This window comes from Mus musculus, chromosome 7 (genome assembly GCF_000001635.26).
Source record: "Mus musculus strain C57BL/6J chromosome 7, GRCm38.p6 C57BL/6J".
Taxonomy (NCBI): domain Eukaryota; kingdom Metazoa; phylum Chordata; class Mammalia; order Rodentia; family Muridae; genus Mus; species Mus musculus.
In genome coordinates, this window is record NC_000073.6 from 19,871,583 (window position 1) to 19,891,797 (window position 20,215).

General features: G+C 49.1%; 1 protein-coding gene across 4 annotated transcripts; it reads right to left on the bottom strand.

Annotated features, from left to right (window-relative positions):
• Nucleotides 1-4,159: 4,159 nt before the first annotated feature.
• Ceacam19 (carcinoembryonic antigen-related cell adhesion molecule 19) lies at nucleotides 4,160-16,408 on the bottom strand. 4 transcript variants are annotated; one of them, NM_177036.5, is made up of 7 exons: nucleotides 16,172-16,383; nucleotides 14,702-15,070; nucleotides 11,220-11,364; nucleotides 10,993-11,039; nucleotides 10,232-10,317; nucleotides 7,247-7,309; nucleotides 4,160-6,598 (listed from the first exon to the last, which is right to left on the bottom strand). In NM_177036.5, exons 1-7 carry the CDS (start codon nucleotides 16,221-16,223, stop codon nucleotides 6,545-6,547), a joined length of 816 nt encoding a protein of 271 aa, NP_796010.1. In that variant the 5' UTR covers nucleotides 16,224-16,383; the 3' UTR covers nucleotides 4,160-6,544. The 4 variants fall into 4 exon arrangements, with proteins under 4 accessions (NP_796010.1, XP_006540126.1, XP_006540127.1 ...); XM_006540063.2 differs by lacking the exons at nucleotides 10,993-11,039; nucleotides 11,220-11,364 and having other exon boundaries at nucleotides 5,202-6,598; nucleotides 16,172-16,408; XM_006540064.1 differs by lacking the exons at nucleotides 4,160-6,598; nucleotides 7,247-7,309; nucleotides 10,993-11,039 and having other exon boundaries at nucleotides 10,233-10,317; nucleotides 16,172-16,408.
• Between the last annotated feature and the right edge of the window lie 3,807 nt (nucleotides 16,409-20,215).

Below are 20,215 nucleotides of genomic sequence, written 5' to 3' on the forward strand. Positions count from 1 at the left end.
AGTTCCAGTCAAGGACACCCAGCTCAGGCTGCGTTGCCTGGAATCCCGTCCTCCTTGACACCTGCTTTGGTTACACTTTGGGTCCTTCTCTTTTGTATTTGTTTGCATTCTTCCAGAGAGAGGGAGAGGAGAGCCCCAGGTTGAGTTTTGGGGTACAGAAGGCAGTTCAGTTCTGTGGATCCCAAAGTGGGGATAAGGGGTACAGAATACTAAAGGGGGACCAGAAGTCCCCACTGGGATCACAGGTGTGTACCACCATACTGCTGCTATTTTTTTTGGGGGGGGGGAGGTTGTTTGCTTGTTTGTTTCGGTTTTTGAGACAGGGTCTCTCTATGTAGTCTTGGCTGGCGTGGAACTCACTATGTAGATCAGATTGGCTTTGACCTCATAGAGACCCACCTGCTCCTGCTCCCCCCTTGCCCCTCCAGTGCTGGGATTAAAGGGGTGCACCTCACACCCAGCCTGAAAAGTTTGTCTTTAAAGGCACTGGGTGCAATGGCCTGTTCCAGACAGGGAGGGGAAGGGTTGATTTTTGGAGTGAACAAAGCTCCTTGGGCTGCTTTGCGTGGGGAGAAAGACAGGCCATGGAGAGGCTGAGGTGGAGGGGAGGGGAGCTGCCTGGTCTAAGCTGGGCTGTGGGGACTGGGAAAGCTAAGTTCAGGGGCTGATAGCATTTGTTCTTGCTGCAGGCAGAGGCTGATCAAGGTTGGGTATTTTGACAGGAGGCAGTAGAGTGGGCTGTGAATACTCACAAGGTGGGGAAAGTGGGGTGGGAGATGGGGGTTGGGGTGGGCATCAGGTTGTGGCCGAGTTTGTGCTAGGCGGGCTATGTGTTAGCCTTTGCTGCCTCCTGCTGGTTCAGCATGCACACCTACTTAATGAACTGTGTGGGATCTGCAGGTTCCTGGATTCAAGAATGACTGCTTTTCACACTCCTTCCGATATATATCTCCCAGCCAAACCAAAAAACCCACTTACTTATTATTGTGTGTATGTCGTATGTAGAAGTCAGTTCCCTCCTTCCAATGTGTGGGTACCAGAGAGCAAAACTCAGGCCACGAGGCTTGGCCGCAAGGCCCTTTACCCACTGAGCCATCTTGCTGGCCTGTTTTTAGTTTATGGACACAGAAGCACAAATATCTTAGTGGTCTGAACATTTATTCCATTGCTCCCCTTCCCAACAATGTCACCTCTGTGGTTTGGTCCGCACCTCTTCGATTGTCCCGTAGTCTCCTTGCGGGGAGCTCAGCCCCCCAAGGAAGAGGTCTCTGTTTTGGTTATATAGATGTCTCCTGGGACCTAAAACAGTGCTGTATCCAGCAGGTGCTCAATAAATACGTGTGGAGCTCATGAATGGATGGGTTTCTCTTCACCCTTCCTGCTTTCTAACCCTCCCTTTTCAATCTACAACCAGCCTCTGCCAAGGTTACCCTCGTCGCATCTATCGGCACTTGCGGTTTGCCCCTAGCCTCTATGCTCTGGTTCAGTGTCTGCTGGATAAATGGAGTCCATGGAAAAAATAACTTAAGCAGGGCAGGCTTGCTTAGATATTTTTGTCAGGGGAGCTGGATCAGGGTTCAATTCCCAGGATGCATACAGTACTCCAGGTCTCCCACTTCCGGTCGGAGGAGATTTGCAAGACTGCGGTCTTTATAGAACTCAGTACCATGTGACTTTATTCAGCCAATGGAAAGTGAGTGGAAGCCTTATTTCCAGCTTTTGGGGGGGAGGGGGAACGTGTGTTATAAAAATCGCTGGGTGCACACCCACGTGCCCTGCTTTTCCCTGCTACAGTGAGTAACCTTGTCAGCCTCATTTCTGAAGATGTCCACATGCAGCTGAGTTCTTCTGACCCTTGTCACACCTATCCACCTGAGACAAACTTGTAGGAGGGGAAAAAAATAAATCTTACAAGCTTTTCAAGCTGGGGACAGCACGGGGCTAATTGTTACTGCAGCAAAATCCAGCTCATCCTGACAACAACAACAACAACAACAACAACAACAACAACAACAACAACAAACAACCTTTCCTTCCCATCACCAGCGTGCTGCCTCGAGACAGCCACATCGGCTCTCCAGCCCCAGTGTCTCCAGTCACAAGGTGGCAATGTATAGACTAAGACTCTTGAAAATCTGAGGTCAGAGGTCATGGCCTACCCACAAAATATATAATATAGAATATGATATTATGTGATACAGCATATTATATACATAATATTTAATAAATTATACAGGATTTTGTCATTGATTTTGTTGATTTTTAAACTGATTTTAAAATTTTATTTATTTCAATCTTTTTGAGACAGGGTTTCTCCATCTCCCAAGTTCTGGGATTAAAAGCGTGTGCCACCAGGCCTGGCTTAGAGACTTATTTTTATGTGTATGTGTGGGGTGGGGTGGGGAGCAGGGGGGTTGTGCACATGAGTGTAGGACCTGAGGAGGCCAGAAGAGGGCGCTGGATCCTCTGAAGCTGGAGTCACAGGCAGTTGTGAACGGCCCAGTGTAGGTGCTGAGAATTGAACTCCTCTGTTTAAGCTCTTGGAGCTTAAACACCCCCCACGTCAGACCCGAGCATGTTTGTCTCAGTGTCCCCCAAGGCCCCTTGTCTGGGGAAGGGCTAAACATCCCTACCTCAGTAGCAGGGAGGAAAAGACAGCAAAACAACTCAAGAGTAAAAAAGCATTATGTTGAGGCTGGAGTGATGGCTCTGTGGTTAAGAGCACTGACTGCTCTTCGGAAGGTCCTGAATTCAAATCCCAACAGCCACATGGTGGCTCACAACCATCCGTAATGAGATCTGATGCCCTCTTCTGGGGTGCCTGAAGACAGCTACAGTGTACTTACATATAATAATAAATAAATCTTTGGGCTGGAGCAAGTGGGGCCAGAGTGAGAGGTCCTCAATTCCCAGCAACCACATGATGGCTCACAACCATCTGCACAGCTACAGTGTCCTCATATACATTAAACAAATAAATAAATAAGTAAATCTTTTTTTTTAAAAAGTATTATGTCTTTGAGGACAGCTAGAAGACAAGTCATTTCCAAGGTCTTACTCCTCCTCCTCCTCCTCCTCCTCCTCCTCCTCCTCCTCCTCCTCCTCCTCCTCCTCCTCCTCCTCCTCCTCCTCCTCCTCCTCTTCTTCTTCTTCTTCTTCTTCTTCTTCTTCTTCTTCTTCTTCTTCTTCTTCTTTTACTTTTATTTTTATTGTGTGAATGTGTCTGTGACTACAGGAGTAACAGGCAGGAGTTACAGGCAGGAGTTACAGGCAGGAGTTACAGGCAGGTGTGCTGGGAATGGAACTCAGGTCCTCTAGGAAAAGAAGCACGTGCTCTTAATGGCTGAGCCAACTCTCCAGCCCGAGGCTGTTATCCTTTGTCCTCTGATATAAAGGTGTCTGCACAGAGAGGAGCCAGGAGCTCCTCCATGGAGAGAAGCTGAGTGGGGCCACTGCTGACGCCTGATGTCCATGCCCAGTAGGTAGGTTCCCACTGGATATTGTGAGCATCTGCTTTGATAGTGTTTTGCTATTTACCTTTTGCTTGCTATTTATTATCTTTAATTTACTTTAAAATTTTATTCATCTTTTGTTTTTGTAAGGCAAGGGTTTTCTATGTAGCCCCGGCTGTCTTGGAACTTGCTCTGTAGACCAACCAAGCTGGCCTCAAACTCACAGAGATCTGCCTGCCTCTCTGCCTCCTGATTGCTGGGATCAAAGGTATGCACTATTATTTTAGTCAGGGTTTCTATTCCTGGACAAAACATCAAAACCAAGAAGCAAGTTGGGGAGGAAAGGGTTTATTCAGATTACACCTCCAAACCGCTGTTCATCACCAAAGGAAGTCAGGACTGGAACTCAAGCAGGTCAGGAAGCAGGAGCTGATGCAGAGGCCATGGAGGGATGTTCCTTAATGGCTGGCTTCCCCTGGCTTGTTCAGCCTGCTCTCTTATAGAACCCAAGGCTACCAGCCCAGGGATGGCACCACCACCCACAATGGGCCCTGCCCCCTTGATCACTAATTGAGAAAATGGATCTCATGGAGGCGTTTCCTCAAGAAAGGCTCCTTTCTCTGTGGTAGCTCCAGCCTATGTCAAGTTGACACAAACCCAGGCAGTACAGCCTCCATGCCTGACTTGTTATTTATTCTTTTTACTTTGGCTTGCTATATACTTAATAAATGCATATATTTTGAATGCATTTATTAGGGACACTATGACTAGTGCAGCATTCTCCAGACTGTCCTGTGAGAGTGGAGCAGTTAGACTTAGACGCCCTATCTGGAAAATGCTGCTTGGATGTGGGTTAAACGTGTTTAGAAAGAGCCTGGAAAATTGTGACTCCCCAGAGAAGTCACTTAAGTTAGGGAGTTTTTGCTCAGATCTCTCTCTAATTAGCATGGTGAATCTGTCTACAGCATCCCCAGGACCCCAACTCTCTCACTTGCTCTGTTTCTTGCAGGGAAGACCTCTCTGTGAACTGTTTATACAACTTCCATTTTTGATTATATTGAACTTAACCACGAGGTGGCCAGATCTAGTTGCAAGGACTCCTGGGAAATGTAGTTTTTATGTTGAGAAGGCTGGGTCTCCTCACCTGTGGTCAGATTGAGCTGGGCTACGGTGCAGTAATAAGAAGCCCCATTTTACTCACAGCGTGGCTCATTTAGGGTTTATATTTCTCACTCCTGTGATACTTCGGTCTCAGGTAGACAGCTATGAAAAGGGTCAGGAGAACTCAGCTTTAGGTGGGCTCATTCAGGAACCTGACTGACAGGGCTAGTCACTGTGACTGGAGTCTGGAGGGAAAGTGATGGCGCACCTGGACTACTGGGCACTGCTTGCACCCACATTTCATTAATCAGAGCTTTTTGCATTCTAATTAGGGGCTGTGGAAATGCAATTCCACCTAAGGCCAGAAGAGGGAGAAAGAGCACAGTGTGAACATCATCTAACCGAACTTGAAAACACACACAGACACAGACACAGACACAGACACAGATGCACGCACGCATGCACGCACGCACGCACGCACACGCACATGCAGACACACACTCAAATAAATTTTTTTTTTTAAATTATAAATTTGGCTGGCTGCTGGTAGCACACGCCTTTAACTCAGCAACCAAGAGGCAGAGGCAGGTGGATCTCTGTGAGTTTGAGGTCAGCCTGGTCTACAAAGCAAATTGCAGGACAGCCAGGGCTACACAGAGAGACTTTGTCTCAAAAGAAGAACTTTTAAAAAGACATAATTAAGCCCTGGTTTATTCACTCCTTCTGTCTCCTCTGGCCCTCAGGTCACATGGTTGATCTGGATGGCCAGCTTAGTCATGCACTGGTTGTATGAGATCAAAGCCTGGGGAAGTCCCTCCGAGGGGCTCATTTGCATATTGCCAATCAGCTGTGGTTGTAACGTCCCCTCCCTGGGATCCTTCAGCATCCCCATTTCCTGTTTGCTGGAACAACCTGCTATCAAAGAGTGGCTTAAAACAACTACAGTTTATCATCTTACAATCAAACGCCGTGAGTCCAAAGTGGCCGTCACTGATCCTTGGGCCCAGAGGCCACAGGGTGGGGCAGTTTCTTGAGCTTTCAAGCTTCCAGAGACTTCCTCCAGGCGTGTCACGTGTCACGTCTTCCCAGTGGCTGAGGACTAACTACTGTTTTGTCCCCCTGCGGTTGAGGATTAAACCCAGGCCTCTCTCCAGTTCCGCAAGCAGCCCATCTGCAGAGCCGCGCCCCCATGTTCTCAGTCCCTCACGGGTGGGCTCTGGGCAGGCGCTCTACAGCTGTGCTGTACAGTCCCAGTCCTCTGTGTGGCTGATTTTGAAGCAGGTCAGGGGTCGGGCAGTTAATTTGCCCAAGGCTGTTATCTTCCTGACAGGTGTTTGGCTCTATGAGCAGTGGCTCTCAACCTTTGTATTGCTGAGACCCTTAATACAGTTCCTCAAGTTGTCACCACAACCTCCGACCATAAAAATAATTTTGTTGCTACTTCACAACTGTAATTTTGCTACTGTTATGAGCCATAATCTACATATCTGGCATTTCTGATGGTCTTAGGCAAACCCTATGAAACAATTATTTGACTCTCTGAAGAGGTTTGACCCACAGGTTGAGAACCTCCGGTGGTTGTGCGGCCTTCCTGGTAGTGCTTTCTTCCCAAGGAAAGGGCTTCTGGGTAACTGGTTAAAGCTGGATGGAATTTTATGGTGGAGTACCAAGGCCTTCTTCCCATCACTCAAATACCTGGATGGGGCCGCTGGCCTTGGGTGGGGCAGGAGCCTGCTTTCTTAGAGGCAGGTGGCCCAAGAGGCACAGACTGAAGGTTGTTGGGACATTGGGGATCTGGGGTTGTCAGTCTCTCATCCCGAGAGGCACTGACTCCATGTCATGCTGAGTCTATGGCAGAGCCCATCTTGCCAGTTTCCCTGCAGCGTTGTCCTGTGGGTGTCCCATGTGTCCTTTCTATAGGTGTGAAGCCCTGAGGGGTGGGGTCTGGAAGTTGAGATTCTGTCTTCTGTGCAGGCTGGGCCGAGGGTCCATCAGGAAGTTGGCACCAGCTGGCAGTATGGGGCTGGGTCAGGGTTTAGTAGGTCCTAGGAAGAGGGCAACAGGAACTATGAGGGGCAGGAGAGGTGGCGGTGGAAGAGAGACAGCGGTGGTGGCCCAGAGTGGGGTTGGGGATATGACAGAGAATAGAACCAGGAGACTGAAAGAGGGTGAGCCCCAGAGTTAGGGGGTACTAGGGAGCAGGAGAGGTGTACCCAAAATAACAGGGGCAAGGCCAGACAGGAAAGAGGAGAGGACGAGATACTAATAAACCAAGAGGGAAAGGAAGAGGGAGGGGGAGAGGGAGGGGGAGAGGGAGAGGGAGAGGGAGAGGGACCCAGGAGAAGATTGGAGAGACCTGATACCCAATCCAGAAATGGGTCCCTTCATGTAGTGGAATTGCATAAAGGCCTGACCTGCTCTGCTGTGTGACCCTACGCAATCTCTTTTCCCTCTCTGGACCTTGCTCATCCTGTATAGATTTGAAGCTTTCGATCATTTCTACAGAGAAGGAGCCCAGGCCCAGGAAGGCAAGGCCAGGTCCAGTGGTTCAGTCTCAAGGAAGCTGAAGCAGGTTTCACTGGGGAGCTTTCTTGAAGGGAGAGAGGAGAGGACAGTCCATGTCCCTGCCCATCTGACCTTCTAGCTCATGGCTCCATGGGGTTCTTGTGGGGTGGGGGGTAAGCAATCCATACCTGATAGTGCTGGTGCTCTGGCTCTGGCTCCTGAGATGCTGGTGGAGGTGGTGGAGGCTGACTCTGCAGGGGAGAGGTACAGGTGAGAGGGTTCCTCACACCCTCCAGTCTTTGATCCTGGTGTTATGTATGACGCACAGGCCCAGATTCAGAGTCCCCACTGACCCTCTGGTTATGAGGCCACTTAGCATGTGTCACACATCTTAGGCAATGGGCCCGACCGTGAGGGCTTCTGGCCTGTTCAGAAGCCTAGCTTCTCCTCAACACGAGGGTTAAGCAAATTGCCTTTGTTGTTTTTACATTCTCTCTCTGTCTCTGTCAGTCTTTTACAAATATTATTATTACCAGGGGTGGTGGCGCATGCCTTTAATCCCAGCACTTGGGAGGCAGAGGCAGGCAGATTTCTGAGTTCGAGGCCAGCCTGTTCTACAGAGTGAGTTCTAGGATAGCCAGGGCTATACAGAGAACCCCTGTCTTGAAAACACAAAACAAATCATCATCAACGTCAATAATTGTATGTAGGGTGCACACATACAGACGTCTGAGGGTGAGTTTGGGGATCAGTTCTCTTTGACTTTTATGTGGGTCCCAGGAATGGAGCTCAGGGCCCAGGTTAGAGGAGCAAGTGCCTGCTCAGCCATTGTCTGGCTCCTTGTTTTCCTGATCCGTTAAAGATTTCTTCTAATTTTTATTGGTGTGTGTGTGTGTGTGTGTGTGTATGTGTCTATGCTGTGTGTGTCTATGGTATGTGTATGTGTGTGCTATCTGTGTGTATAGGTGTGTGTGTCTGTTTGTGTCTGTGCTGTGTGTGTGTGATTATGTGTGTGAGTGTGTGTGTGTGTATGTGTGCATGTATTTGTATGTCTGTGTGTCTGTATGTCTCTGTGTGTATGGTATGGTGTGTCTGTGCTGTGTGAGAGTATGCATATGTGTGTATGTGTCTGTATTTGTGTCTGTGATTGTGTGTGTATGTGTGCATGTATCTGTATGGATGCCTGTATGTCTGTGTGTATGTTTGTGTATATGTGGTGTGTGTGTATTTTTGAGTGTGTATGTCTATGTGTGTGAGTGTATGTTTATGTGTTTGTCTGTATGTGTGTGTCTGTCTGTGTGTGGTGTATATGTGTGTATGTATGTCTGGTGTGTGTGTTTGTGAGTATGTTTGTTTATGTGTGTGAGTATGTGTGTATGTGTCTGTGCTATGTCTGTCTGTCTGTCTGTATGTTTGTGCATGGTGTATGGGTATGTGTCTGTGCTATGTGTGTCTGTGTGTGAGTGTGTGTGTCTCTGCGTGTATGTGTGTGTGTGTGTATGTGTCTGTGCTATGTCTGTCTGTCTGTATGTATGTTTGTGCATGGTGTATGGGTATGTGTCTGTGCTGTGTGTGTCTGTGTGTGAGTGTGTGTGTCTCTGCGTGTATGTGTGTGAGTATGTGTGTGTGCATGATATGTGAGCACGTGCACGTGACTGCCCACTGAGGTCTGGTACAGGGCATCAGGTCCTCTGAAGCTAGAATTATAGGTAGTTGTGAGCTGCCAATGAGGGTACTGGGATCCAAATTTGGGTCCTTAAAAGTAGCAAGAACATGCTGAGCCATGTTCCAGCCAACTCCCTCCACCTCCTTTCGTTGTTGTTGGTTTTTGTTTTTGTTTTGAGGCAGGGTCTCAATCTAGTCCAGGCTTGTCAAGCACTTGGACAGCGCTACCAGATGGGCATAAGAACTGCTGAGGTGGGAATCTCAGACATCTGAGCTGGCAGGAGTGGCGCTGCCACACTCCAGCCTCCAATGCCTGCTCTGCAGCATGTAACCATGGCCACCAACTGCCAGGACCATGGGTATTCAGTCACATAGCTCAGCACCTGGAGTTCTTCCTCCTCTATACCACAGAGTATCTCAATCCCCGTAGCCTTCAGCCAGAGCCTTCCCTTCCTGGGTACTCTTATGCCCTTCCCCAAAATTATATAATCCCTGGTTCACCCCGAATAAAGCATCTACATCCTCCCCAATAACGGAACACGAACAAGGGGCTGGAAGCGATGATTCAGCATTGAAGAGCACTGGCTGCTCTTCCAGAGGTCCTGAGTTCAAATCCCAGCTACCACATGGTGGGTCTCTCAGGGGATCTGATGCCCTCTTCTGGTATGCGGGTGTACATGCAGCAGAACCCTCATACAAGAAGTAAGTGATTTTAAAGAACAAAATGAAACATGAACAAGCAAAGATGGTCTCACAGAGATGCATCGTCAAAGATCCCCACAGGGAAGGCCTTCACTGAAATGAGCCAAGCTGAGACGCACTAAGATTCCCGAAGAAGGCCTCTCTCTTCTCCCACCCCTTCAGCACTCACTGCCAACTGGACCGGAATCCTGCCTGTCCCTGGCTCTGCTATCCCCTTCTGGCTTGGCCTCAAACTTGGAAGCTGACTTTAAGCTCCTGACTCTCCTGCCTCCAGTGCCCACACTCTGGGATAATAGTTGATGGGGACGTTGTGATTCTTTGGTGTCTCTGCCTGCACATCGTGTAGCTTCCATGAGCCCTCACCAGTACTGGGTGTGGCTGCCACGGTCCTGTAAGTGACCCTACAAAACTCACTGGTTCACCACTGGACTTCGATGGAATCCTTGCTTTAGTTGTCGTTGGGCTATCGCAGGTGATGAGACACACAAGAATTGGAGAGAGGTGCTGGCAAGATGGCTCAGTGGGGGCAAGGTGCTTGTCGCTAACCCTGATGATATGAGTTCAAATCCAAGCACTCACATGATGGAAGGAGAGAACTGACTCCCACAAGTTGTCCTCTACATCCGCATGCATGTCATGGTGCGTGTTCCTCCCTCCACCCCCACATATGCAAAAGAAGGAGAGGAAGACAGAATGAGTTGACTGGAGAGAGAAATGAAGAGTCATGGCTTCCAGGTGCCCAGGCACCATAGCTAACTCCGGGTAGAGGTTTTTCGAGAGGCAAGATCTAAGGGGACAGGACTCACCATGGGTGGGCTTCCTTGCTCCATGTCACTGATGGGAGACACCAGGAAGACTGGAGATGGCATCACTTCATAGATGTTGCTGTCACCTGAAGTAGAGGAGGAAGGGGGTCCCATGGGCAGATGACTCACCACTGTAGAACCCGTTCTACCTGCCTGTCCATTTCGCTCACTCAGTTGCTCAACTAACATTTGTGCAAATTTCTCCTCCTGCCAGATATGTGCTGGGGACACAGTGGTGACCCAGACAATCCATGCCACACCCTTCTTAAACCCAAAGTCCCTTGGGAGAAAAGAGACCCATCCCCAGAGAGTGACAATCCAGAGAGTCTAAGGCTGGGGATGGGGGATGGGGAATAGGGGATGTGGAAACAGAAACAGTCCTGGCCAGGCTGGATATCAGGGAGGACTACCTGGAAGAGGGTTCATCTGAGACAGTGGGAAGTGAGAACTGGCCAGAGGCAGGAGGGAAGCCTGCAGGAGCTTGGCAAGAGAGCCCACTGTCTGCAGATAATGAGGGACCTGAGAGCCATGCTAGGGAGACAGAAGTCTGTCCCAAGGCACTGGGGGAGCTATGGAAGGCTTATTAGCAGAAGACTTGTTAAGAGAAGGAACCCTAGAGGGTTAGGAGGGGCCTTAAATCTCTCGGAGCTCCCCAGTGTGCCCAAAGGTCCCCAAGGACTCTGACTGCATGTGGGCATGGAGGCCTTTAACTGGGGGAGACACGGAAGGGCTGGGTGCAAAGGCACTTTCTCCTGGCTTACCAGATTCAGGACTCAGGTTCACTTCTGGCTTCTCTGTGGCTGGATTCCTAGGGGTACATAGAAGAACCCTGAGATGCTAGGGTGGAGGAGAGGGACCCCGACATCCTAGAGACTCTGTCTCCCTGATTCCTACCTATTAACTTGATTTTCACCCAGCCTGGGAAAGACAGGAGAGTTAGAGGGGAAAGAGGAGTTAGAGGACACAGAGGGAGTTCTGGGAACTGTACCTGGGGCTCCGGCCCTTCCGGCTTCGAGTGACCAGGACATAGGCAATGCCACATACAAGTAGTGACCCGATAGCAAGACTCCCAATGATGATGGCTACCGTGATCCCGGCATGGACAGGGAGGAGTGAGGAGACCTCGCGTGCACCTAGGAGTGATGGTTGTCTCAGGGAAGACATCTGTCTGCCCTCACCTAATTCCTTACTTTGCAGTGCCATGCTAAGCAGGCTAGGCATCCATTCTACCACTGAGCCACGCCCCCAGCCCCTCACTGGGGGATTCTAGGCAGGGGCTCTACCACTGAGCCACGCCCCCAGCCCCTCACTGGGGGATTCTAGGCAGGGGGGCTCTACCACTGAGCCACACCCACAGCCCCTCACTGGGGGATTCTAGGCAGGGGCTCTCCCACTGAGCCACGCCCACAGCCCCTCACTCTGCCCACTCATGTTATCAGTTTTTAAAAAAATATTTTTATTTTGAGATAGGGTCTCTTATAGTCAAGGCAGGCCTCAAATTTACTGTGTAGCTAAGGATGACCTTGAACTATATAGCTAAGGATGCTCAAATTCCTGCACATGAGTGTGTGTGTGTCTGTGTGTGTGTGTATGCGTGTGTGTGCATGTAGATAAGGCCAGAAGTGGGTGTCAAGTGTCTTCTTCAATCAGTGTCTATGTTGGTGTTTGAGACAGTGTCTCTCACTGAGTCTGGAGTGTCCCCTTGGCTAGGCTGGGTCGCCAGCAAATCTCAGGGGAACTTCTGCCTCTGAGACTGACCCAGACCCGGGAATGCAGGTGTTCACCATGTGCAGTTTATAAGTTGCTAGGGATTTAACCCAGGGCTTCGTGTATGCCAGGCATGCACTCTGCCAACTGAGCCACATGTACAGCCTATGTGAATTTTTAAAAATCTTATTGTATGTGTCTGAGTGTTTTGCCAGCATGTGTGTCTGCGTACCATGTGCATGTCATGTATTTACAGAGGCAAGAAGGGCATTGGAACTCTAGGTGGTTGTGAGTTGCCGTGTGGGTGCTAGGAACCAAACCCGGCTCTTCTGGAAGAGCAGCCAGTGGTCTTCTTATCTGTGAGCAATCTGAGAGCCTTGTAAATCATTTTTTAAAATCAATGCTTTCCCTTTCCTTTTCCCATTTTCCCTTCCTCCCCTCCTCTTTTCTGTAATTTTGAGGGGCGTGGTGGCGCACGCCTTTAATCCCAGCACTTGGGAGGCAGAGGCAGGTGGATTTCTGAGTTCGAGGCCAGCCTGGTCTACAGAGTGAGTTCCAGGACAGCCAGGGCTACACAGAGAAACCCTGTCTCGAAAAACCAAAAAAAACAAAAACAAAAACAAAAAAAAGCAGGATTTCAATAAATTGCCCAGACTTGCTTTGGACTTTCTATCCTCCTGCCTCCGCCATCAGGCTGCGCTAGAATCTCAACCCAGGCAGGGCTCATAGTCCTGGGCCATGGTGTTTAAAGTATTCCAAGTCCCTCATCACTTCCTCATCGCTGTCCACCAGACAGAAGCAGTCTCCTCAGGTGAACTGTCTCCCTCTGGTAACATGTTACTATTTCTTCCTGAGCATAAACAGTGAATTTATCAGTGTAGGTGAAACATTTTGATTTCTAGAGCTCAAAAGGAAACAGTGTCTCCCACACCCCATCCTGTGCTGAGTTGTTACTCTAACAAGCTTGAGGGTCTGAGCCCTCTTCTTTGTTTTCTGTTTGTTTTTATTTTTCCAGACAGGGTTTCTCTGTGTAGCCCTGGCTGTCCTGGAACTCACTCTGTAGACGGGCTCAAACTCACAGAGATCCCCCTGCCTCTGCCTCCAGAGTGCTGGGATTAAAGGTGTGCGCCACCATCACTTACCTTAGCCCTCTTCTTTTAATGTGGGGCACTGACTGACTTGTAATCAAAAAATGGCACATCAGTGACACTGCATGGGGACAAGGACAGAGTTAGCAGCAGCTAAGGGAGCTGGGGGCGTGGCTCAGCGGTAGAGCCCCTGCCTAGAATCCCCTAGTGAGGGGCTGGGGGTGTGGCTCAGTGGTAGAGCCCCTGCCTAGAATCCCCCAGTGAGGGGCTGGGGGCGTGGCTCAGTGGGAGAGCCCCTGCCTAGAATCCCCCAGTGAGGGGCTGGGGGCGTGGCTCAGTGGTAGAGCCCCTGCCTAGAATCCCCCAGAGAGGGGCTGGGGGCGTGGCTCAGTGGGAGAGCCCCTGCCTAGAATCCCCCAGTGAGGGGCTGGGGCGTGTGATCTTTCTTCTTTCTTTCTTTTTTTCTTCTCTTTGTTTTTCCTTTCCTTGGTGTTTTTAGACAGGGTTTCTCTGAGTAGCTCTGGTTGTTCTGGATCTCACTCTGTGGAACAGCCTGTCCTTGAACTCACAGATCTGCTGCCTCTGCTTCCTGAGTGCTGGGATTAAAAGCAAGCACCACTACCACCTGGCATTTGCTTGTTTGTCTGTTTTTCTTATTAGTTTATTTATTTATTGACATATGTGTCTGCACCAGCAAGTGGAGGTCAGAGGACAACCTTTGGGAGTTGGCTCTCTCCATCTACCTTGAGGTCCTGGGGACCATCAGGCTTGGTGGCAAGCACCTTACCCCTTGGGCTAGCTTACTGATCCTGTTGACATTTTTGAAACATGGTCCTGTTCAGTAGCCCAGGATCTCATTATGTGGCTTAGGCTGCCTGAGAATTCCCAACTACCCTTCCTCAGTCTACACAGTGGCGGATGACACTTATATCCCACCAAACCTAACTACAGGTCATCTTCAGCGAGACCTCTCTGACTTCCTCTCCTGTGTCATGTTAGCCTGTTTAATTTTCTGAGCCAGGCAAATTATAACCCCAGTGTGCCTCAGTTTCCCTATCTATAGAATGGAGATAACGATGGCGACCACCTCAGCAAGCTTCTTTAAGTGCAAAGTACTTACTATATTGTTGTGGTCCTCCTTCAGAGGTGACCCTGGTTCTGGGGGGACACTTGTCAAAACCTAGCATGTGATTCTTGTGAGTAGCAAGCACTAGTAATGTCTTATAAGACCAGAGAGGCTGTAAAGCTTCTATGAGATGCACAGCTCTCTACTCGAAGCTATTAGCCAGTCCTAATGATCAGTGTGATCTAGGGAAAGTATTTAGATTCATACTTGGCCTGGTAAGATTCCCAAGAAATGTTAGATGTCACCTTTGTTCCCCACCCTGTCCCCTAGCTCTTCATCTGGTGTGGCTACATCAACAAATACTTGAATTGTGATCAAGAAAATTGAACAATTCATCAGGACCAGGCATATAAAAGATGCTCAGTGAATATGGGAACAATCAGAGTATGGTGAGAACTAATGAAATGGGGTATATCTTAGGGTCTGGGAGATCCATGGTCTGGTACTCAGCAGATGCTCAATCAATGCACACTGTATATAATGAATGAGGAGGCTAAATGGCATGGTCTTTGCACTTGGTCTCCCTGCCATCACAGCTGTCCCACTTACCAGCTACATGGACGTTAATCTTGGCCTTCATTGTCCAGGCAGGGTTCATGGTGGCGGCCACCTGATAGGTGCCACTATCTGAAGGTTGGGCATTTCGAAGCAGCATGGAACCATTTGGGAAGCCAACAATGTCTCGCTGTCCCATGGCACTGCCATCCCTCTGGGGCCGTGGTAGTCCGGGGATATAAGAGAACAGCCTTGTGCCTCCAGAAGCCTCCTCCCCCAGGTACCAGATGAAATCCTGAGCAGTGCTGGGAACACCGTGAAGGGACAGAAGAAGGTCCTGGTTCTTTTGAGGCTGCTCTGGGATCATCTCGATGTGGAGGGCTGCCTGTGAGCCTTGGGGCAGCTCAAGGGCCAGGAACAAGGCTGTGGAAAAGTATGGAGGAGGCCTGAGGTCGAGTTTTGGGCAGAGGTAACAAAACCTTCCTCTTTACAGACTCTCAACCGCAGCAAAGACCATAAGGGCTGCACATTGGAAATGACAATGAGATTGATTAGTGATGTCTGCCCTGGGAGTAGGAATATAGGCACAGATGCCACAGATCTGCCACGCCAGTGGCAGAAGGGTTTTCTGTCCTGAGATGCTATGTGGTCTGTTCCTAAACACTTGGACCCTCTGAATTTACTTATTCAACCAATATTTAAAGGATGAATAAGTAAATACATTTCATCATAGACCAATTACATCATCTAGGTTTGTCTTCTCCTCCTCTTCCTATTCTTCCTCCTCATTCTTCAAGACAGGGTTTCTCTGTGTAGCTCTGGAACTCACTCTGTAGACCAGGCTGGCCTTAGAGATTCATTTTGCCTCTGTCTCCTGAGTGCTGGGATCAAAGTCATGTGCCACCATCTCCTGGTTTCTTCTCTTCCTTCTCCTTCTCCTCCTCCTCCTCTTCTTTCTCCTCTTCCTCCTCCTCCTCATGTGCCACCATCTCCTGGTTTCTTCTCCTTCTCCTCTCCCTCCTCTTCCTCTTCCTCCTCCTTCTTCCCCCCCCTCCCCCCTCCTCCTCCCTCCTCATTTTCCTTCTTCTTTTGAGTCAGGGTTGCCTGGAACTCATTATGCAGTCCAGCTCCAACTTGTGATCCTTCTGCCTCAGCCTCCAAAGTGCTGCCATTACAGATATACACCACTATGGCTGGCTTGTTCCTAGATTTTTGCTTTTTATTTGAAACAAGGTCTCATGTAGACCAGGCTAGCCTTGAACTGCCTATGTAGTTCAGGATGTCCTTCTACCTTACAAACTCTGCGAGTCTATGTGTGACTCACCAGTCCTGGCTCAGTCTCTATAGTCCCTTCCCTCCCTCCTTCGCTCACTCCCCAGAACCCCCTGGGAAAACAAACACTAATTCCTACCCTCATAGTCCTGACATTCTAGAAGATGCCATAGATGAAATAGGGATGGAGCTGTGATGTCACTACCCTGCCTCATCTTGTCCCTCAGCCCTCTGAGGCTGTTTCCTCCTTACCTGAGAACAGGAGGCCCTTTGAGAAGCAGCCCGGTGGGGTCCAGGTCTCCATCTTGCTTCCTGTAGAGATGGCAAGGGCACTGAGAGCCACAGGCTGGGGTCTTGCTCTCTTAAGAGTGAAGTTCAGTGGGGCATCCAGCGGGTGCCACGGGACCCAGCCAGGCTTGGAGGCTGCCGAGCCCTATCATCCCCTTCCACTGTCTCCCAGCCTTTCAGGGCTCCACCCATGCCCTGAGATGAAGCGTGCACACTGGTTGGACCAGTCTTCCCGGACCTCCTCCCCAGCACCTCCATTTTCTTCCCACCCAGCGTGGCTGGCCAAGGGGAACCAGTGAGGCAGCCTCTGTTTGAGCAACACCCCCCCCCCCCACCGCACCCTACTACCTCCCCTAGAAACAGAAGTTCAGGGAAGTGTGAAAGTCACTGAGTAGCAGAGGGTTTTTTGTTTTTGTTTTAAAATCTGGGGCAAGTTCACTCTAAAGAACTTAACATTTTCTTTTCTTTTCTTTCTTTCTTTTTTTCTTCTTCTTTTTTTTTTTTTTTAAAAAAAAGAGACAGGGTTTCTCTTTATAGCTCTGGCTGTCCTGGAGCTCACTTTGTAGACCAGGCTGGCCTCGAACTCAGAAATCCGCCTGCCTCTGCCTCCCGAGTGCTGGGATTAAAGGCGTGCGCCACCACGCCTGGCTAACATTTTCTTTTAACATGGAGGGCGGTGCTTCTCGCCACCATGGGTCTCAGGAATCTAACTCAGGTTACCAGGCTTGGCGGCAACCCCTTCATTCTCTGAAACGTGCTTTGTTTGTTTGTTTGTTTGTTTCTAAGTATTCATCTACTAAATCCCGTGACCCTTGCCCAGCTTGTGACCCGATGGGGCTTAAGAAGTGCTCTCCTGGGGGCTGATGAGATGGCTCAGTGGTTAAGAGTGCCTACTGCTCTTCCATAGGTCCTGAGTTCAAATCTCAGCAACCACATGGTGGCTCACAACTATCCTAACGAAATCTGATGCCCTCTTCTGGAGTGTCTGAAGACAGCTACAGTGTACTTACATATAATAAATAAATAAATCAAAAAAGAAAAGAGAAGTGCTCTCCTTTCCTTCAGCCCTCTGTGTATCACAGCCCCCTTTCAGACCCACCCCCAGACAAGGCTGTGATCAGAGGACAGTTGAAAATCAACGGAGACTAGGAGAGCCGCTGACTAACCTAAGGGGAAGGGAGGGCTCCCTGGAGGAAGGGACCTATTGTGAGAGAGTTGGAATCAGGCCTGTGCCCCAGGCTTCCCAGCTCATGCAAAGGAAGGAGGTGGGAGTGGGGCTAAACACCCAAGTGCATCATGGAAACTGTGAAATCTGGGTCACTGAGGCACTGGGAAAGCCTGTAATATTTCCAGACTCATTCCAGAAGGTTCTATTGGAAAGAGACCATCTACTGACCAGAGGAGGCTGGCGCTGGGCAGTTTCTGGTCCAGCAGGAAAGGAGCACCTACAGTTGGGGGTGGAGGGCAGTGTGCTTGCCTGTCTCTGTCATGAGGTGGCAGATGATGGGCAGAGCCCTTCAGTCCCTGATTTGAGGCAATCAGGAATTGTGGCTTTTTATGCCAGGACTATAATCACCACACCCCACTGAGGGTGGGCAGCCCTGCCTGGAGCCCTGGGCACCTTTCCTTATTCACTTGGCAGCAAATAGCCCCCCATTCTGCCTCTCTAATTGGTCCTCTGACAAATGAGACTCCACATTGCCCACTCCTGTGCATGCCTGCAGTAGCAGCAATCACCAACCTATAGTCACTGACTTTAACTTTGGCCCAGCCCTTTGCCCAAGGCCCAGCCCTCCAATCGAGCCATACCTGGAAGACCTAGTAGTGATGTCTACAGTCATCCCTCCATCAATCCTTCTTGTTATAGTTTTGTCATTTTTCTGTCTGCCACCAAGTGGGTGTAGACAATGCAGCAATTTTATCTTAAATCCGGAGCTGTGGTCTCAACCTTCTTATAGCTTGGGACCATTTAATACTGTTTCTCACATTGTGGCCACATCCCCAACCATAAAATCACTTTCATTGCTACTTCATAACTGTAATTTTGCTACTGTTGTGAATTGTAATGTAAATATCTGATATGCAGGATATCTGATATTTAGCTCCCTAAGGGGTCTCAACCCACAGGTTGAGAACCACTGATCTAGAAACTGTTTGCAGAAAAGATGGAAAGATAGTTCAGCACCTAAGAGCACTAGCTGCTCTTTTAGTCTGTCACTAATTTCAGTTCCAGGAGATCTGGCGCCCTCTTGAGGTCTCTTTGGGAACTGCGCGCGCCTGCGTGTGCTTACACAGTCTGACTGGAGAGGTAAAGTGTTCCTTTACAAGCTTCAGGACCTGAGTTCGAGCCCCAGGACCCACATAAAAAAGCCATGTACTGCGGTGTGTGCTTGAAAGCCCTGCATCAGAGAAGTGGGGACAGGAGGATCCCTGGGGCTGGATGAATCGTGACTGGCAGGCCAGTAAGGGGCCTGTAAAACAATATAAAACAATATAAATACCAAAGGCAGATATCCAGGTGTGGTAGCCCACACCTTTACACTCAGGATGCAGAGGCAGGCTGACTTCTGAGTTACAGGACAACCCTCTAGGTAGGAGTTGGAATGCAGCAACCATCTTGGCATCTACCTGAGATGGTTACCAGTGTGCCCAGCATCCTGTCAGCCCCAGCCTGCTGGCCTACCAGGCTTTCTGCTGTGGTGGCTGAAGCATTTGAAAAACACATTCCTTTTTTTTTTTTTAACAACATGTATTTTGTGTGTGTGTGTGTGTGTGTGTACCTATACTTGCCACACCACATGGGTGGTGGTCAAAGGCCAACTGGTGGGGAGTCAGCTCTCTCCTTCCAGAATTTGGGTCTCAGGAATTGAACCCAGGCCCTTATTTATGCTTAGGGGCAAGGACCTTTACCCTCTGAGCCATCTCGCTGGTCCCAACATGACATCTTATATAAAGTTGTCTTTCAAGTTGAGCAATTTTGGCGCACGCCTTTAATCCCAGCACTCGGGAGGCAGAGGCAGGTGGATTTCTGAGTTCGAGGCCAGCCTGGTTTACAGAGTGAGTTCCAGGACAGCCAAGGCTACACAGAGAAACCCTGTCTGAAAAAAAACAAAAAACAAACCAAACAAAAACCACACACACACAGAACAAAACAAAAACAACAACAAAAAAAAACCCTAAAACAAAACAACCCAAAAACCAAACCAAACCAAAAATAACCAAACAACCAAACAAAAAATAGATATATGCTTTTCTTCCTAGACTCCCCTGCGCTGCCAGTGCAGTCTTTTTTTTTTTTTAAAGATTTATTTATTTATTGTATGTAAGTACACTGTAGCTGTCTTCAGACACTCCAGAAGAGGGTGCCAGATTTCATTACGGATGGATGTGAACCACCATGTGGTTGCTGGGATTTGAACTCAGGACCTCTGGAAGAGCAGTCAGTGCTCTTAACCGCTGAGCCATCTCTCCAGCCCTAGTGCAGTCTTTGTGAGGGATTTGAGGGGTTCGTTGGTCTACCTGCCTTTCTAAGGCCAGATTCTCGAGTCCATACATAACTCTTCTCTCCTCATATGTACATATACTTATATATGATGGTTTGTATATGCTTGGCCCAGGGAGTGGTACAGTTAGAAGGTGTGGCCCTATTGGAGTAGGTGTGTCACTGTGGGTGTGGGCTTTAAGACCCTCATTCTAGCTGCCTGGAAGCCAGTATTCTTCTAGCAGCCTTCAGATGAAGATGTAGAACTCTCAGCTCCTCCTGCACCTTGTCTGCCTGGATGCTTCCATGTTCCTAACTTGATGATAATGAACTGAACGTCTGAACCTGTAAGGCAGCCCAATTAAATGTTGTCCTTATAAGAGTTGCCTTGGTCATGGTGTCTGTTCACAGCAGTAAAACCCTAAGACCACACACACACATATACATGTGTATACACACATGTATGTTTGTATGTGTATACACATAGACATAGATGTAGATAAGGCTATGGACATGATTCTTCTGCT